Source organism: Akebia trifoliata, unplaced genomic scaffold (assembly GCF_017979445.1).
Source record: "Akebia trifoliata isolate Shusen 1 unplaced genomic scaffold, ASM1797944v1 Contig01189, whole genome shotgun sequence".
In the NCBI taxonomy this organism is placed as follows: Eukaryota; Viridiplantae; Streptophyta; class Magnoliopsida; order Ranunculales; family Lardizabalaceae; genus Akebia; species Akebia trifoliata.
In genome coordinates, this window is record NW_028237578.1 from 1,848 (window position 1) to 4,464 (window position 2,617).

The 2,617-nt window shown below is 40.5% G+C and overlaps 1 protein-coding gene across 1 annotated transcript; it reads left to right on the top strand.

Moving 5' to 3' along the window:
• The first annotated feature begins 239 nt into the window (after positions 1 to 239).
• On the top strand, positions 240 to 1,520 carry LOC147380629 (ethylene-responsive transcription factor 5-like). Its single transcript, XM_086431438.1, has one exon. The coding sequence runs from the start codon at positions 340 to 342 to the stop codon at positions 1,399 to 1,401; it is 1,062 nt and encodes a 353-aa protein (XP_086287564.1). The 5' UTR covers positions 240 to 339; the 3' UTR covers positions 1,402 to 1,520.
• Positions 1,521 to 2,617: the final 1,097 nt, after the last annotated feature.

Consider the following 2,617-nt stretch of genomic DNA (forward strand, 5'->3'; position numbering starts at 1 on the left):
AATGGGTACCGGTCATAATCATATCCTTAACGAGCTGGGATGATTAGACTCGTTCAAATTTTTGGCTGAGTTAAAGCGGACTCAGTTCTTCAAAGTTGTGAGCAAGCACAGAAGTAACCTAGAAATAGTTCTTGGATTTATTTAAAGCCTCCAAAATTATTCAAATAAAAACGATGCTTCTTACTCCCAACTACGAACCACGTTTGAAACTCGCTTTTTCTGTGTTCTGAACGCAACAAATTCCATCTCCCTTTACTATAAATACCCTTCTTACTTTCTTACACTCTCAAGTCTCATCTCTCAACTCTCTCTCTCTCAACTTCGCTCAAACTCTCTCTCATGGAGACAATATTCGAAGCCTCAGCTCTCGATCACATCCGACTCCATCTCTTAGGAGATTTCTCCTCTCTTGAATCAATTAATGAAGAAACCCCCCCAGAAAGTTTCGCCTCTCAATCTGATTCTCTCTGCTCCCAAACAGAAACCTCTGAATCTCTATTCCTTAACGATTATTTCCACTCCCTAGAACCTTCTGAATCACTAACAGAATCAGAAATCGAAATCTCTGATTACTTGGAGCTTAAAGAAGACGACAGCAGCAGAAATCTCTTCGAAACCAAACCTCAAATCTCCACTCCTGTGGAGCCTCAAACCATAACTTCAAGTTCTCAATCGAGTTTCAACAATCGTAGACCTTCATTGAAGCTTTCTCTCCCTCCCATGAAGAAGATCGAGTGGATCGACTTCGTCCAACAATCTCAACCAGCCGCAACTATTCCAGATAAAAAAGCAACACATCTCAACGACAATAAACACTACAGAGGTGTGAGGCAACGTCCATGGGGGAAATTCGCGGCGGAGATTCGAGATCCGAATCGTAAAGGATCTAGGGTTTGGCTTGGAACCTTCGAGACCGCCATTGATGCCGCTAAAGCTTACGATCGTGCAGCTTTCAAGATGCGAGGAAGCAAAGCGATACTCAATTTCCCTCACGAAGTCGAAACTGTAGCTAACCGATCTGAACTACCGGCAAACAATTCTAGCCAGAAAAGACGCAGAGATTACGAAACAGAAGAGAAAGATCAAGTACTAACCAAGGTAATTAAGAAGGAGAGTTCGCCGGAATCTGACATCACGCAGTCACAGACCGTTACTGGTGTTTCTCCGTTAACTCCGTCAAGTTGGACGGCCTTTTGGGAAGGCTTAGAAGTTAAGAAGGAGAGTTCGGCAGAATCTGACAATATACAGTCACAGACCCTTAGTGGTGTTTGTCCGTTAACCCCGTCAAGCTGGACGGCCGTTTGGGAAGGCATGGATGCTAAGGGTATCTTCAACGTTCCCCCATTGTCGCCGTTATCTCCACATCCTTCTTTTGGTTATCCACAACTTATGGTCATATGAGACATAACGGTCAACTTCGTATATATACGGTTGATGGTCTTCAGTAGTATACTTACTAAGAAATTATTTGTTTATTCTTTTTAATTAAAAGGGCTAATATAGAAATAATATTTTGATTATTGGATTGGGTTAGCTTTTATATTTCACTAATTAGGACAGCAATAATCAATTGTTGGGAATCATTTTAAATTATAGCTTTAGTTTTCAATAAATTAATGCGAAATATAAAATATGACTAAGAGAATCTTCAACAATTTGATCACTAACTTCAAGTCAAATTCTCTTTAAAAAAAAACAAAATTATCTTTCTTGATTATAGTAAATCGAACAGAGATTTGCTGTTTTTATAAAGTTATGTGCTAAGCTGATGAACCAATGGCACAATGCCATGTGTACTGAAACGTTATTAAAAACAAAATACTTAAATTGCTCTCAAATTTTCTCTCGGAATTTTCTCTTAGTGACCAATCAATTTAGCTCAGTTAATACACTTGGTGTCATGCCATTGGTTCATCAGGTTAGCACATAACTTTCAAAATCACAAATCTTAGTTCTAGCAAATCATTGCGTGACATTGTAAAATAAATAACTATGATACTAGTGTTGATGAAATTCGAATATACTAACAGCAATAGTAATGTGTAGTGGAAGATAATGTCTCCTTTTGAGATGGTGTAATGGCATTAACTAATCCTAAGATGTTGGGAGAAGGGATCAGACCAGCACAAACTAAACATAATTAGTTAAGAGAAGACTACGATATTGAATTGGTAGGCACTGAGGAAAATAATGAAATAGCATACAATGGACAACACTGGAACACCTGGGAAGGAGTAAATCTGAAGCCAAGAGGAGGAGGAGGTCGGTCAAGGGCACTAGTGGGGCTAGGGTAAATAGAGGATGTGGTAGAGGAGGGTTTGCCCATTCCATTCTCTTGGAAGCCCTCTGGACATTTTGGAAAGAAGAAACCTTCTGTCACCCACCTATGGGGACCACTTTTGACGAGAGATCATGGCTAGAAGTTGTTCGACGAAATGCCTGAAACAGGAGGGAACACATCTGACTTGGAGGGACATCACCATGTGCCCAACAACTCCATAGAAGCTCCGCTACATGAGACCACTGTAGGAAGGAAAGACATCCAATCAACCCGTATTTTGAGAAGGGGCTACGAGGTGGGAATAATAACCAGGGTGGGGGCCACTGCAGTAGCTCA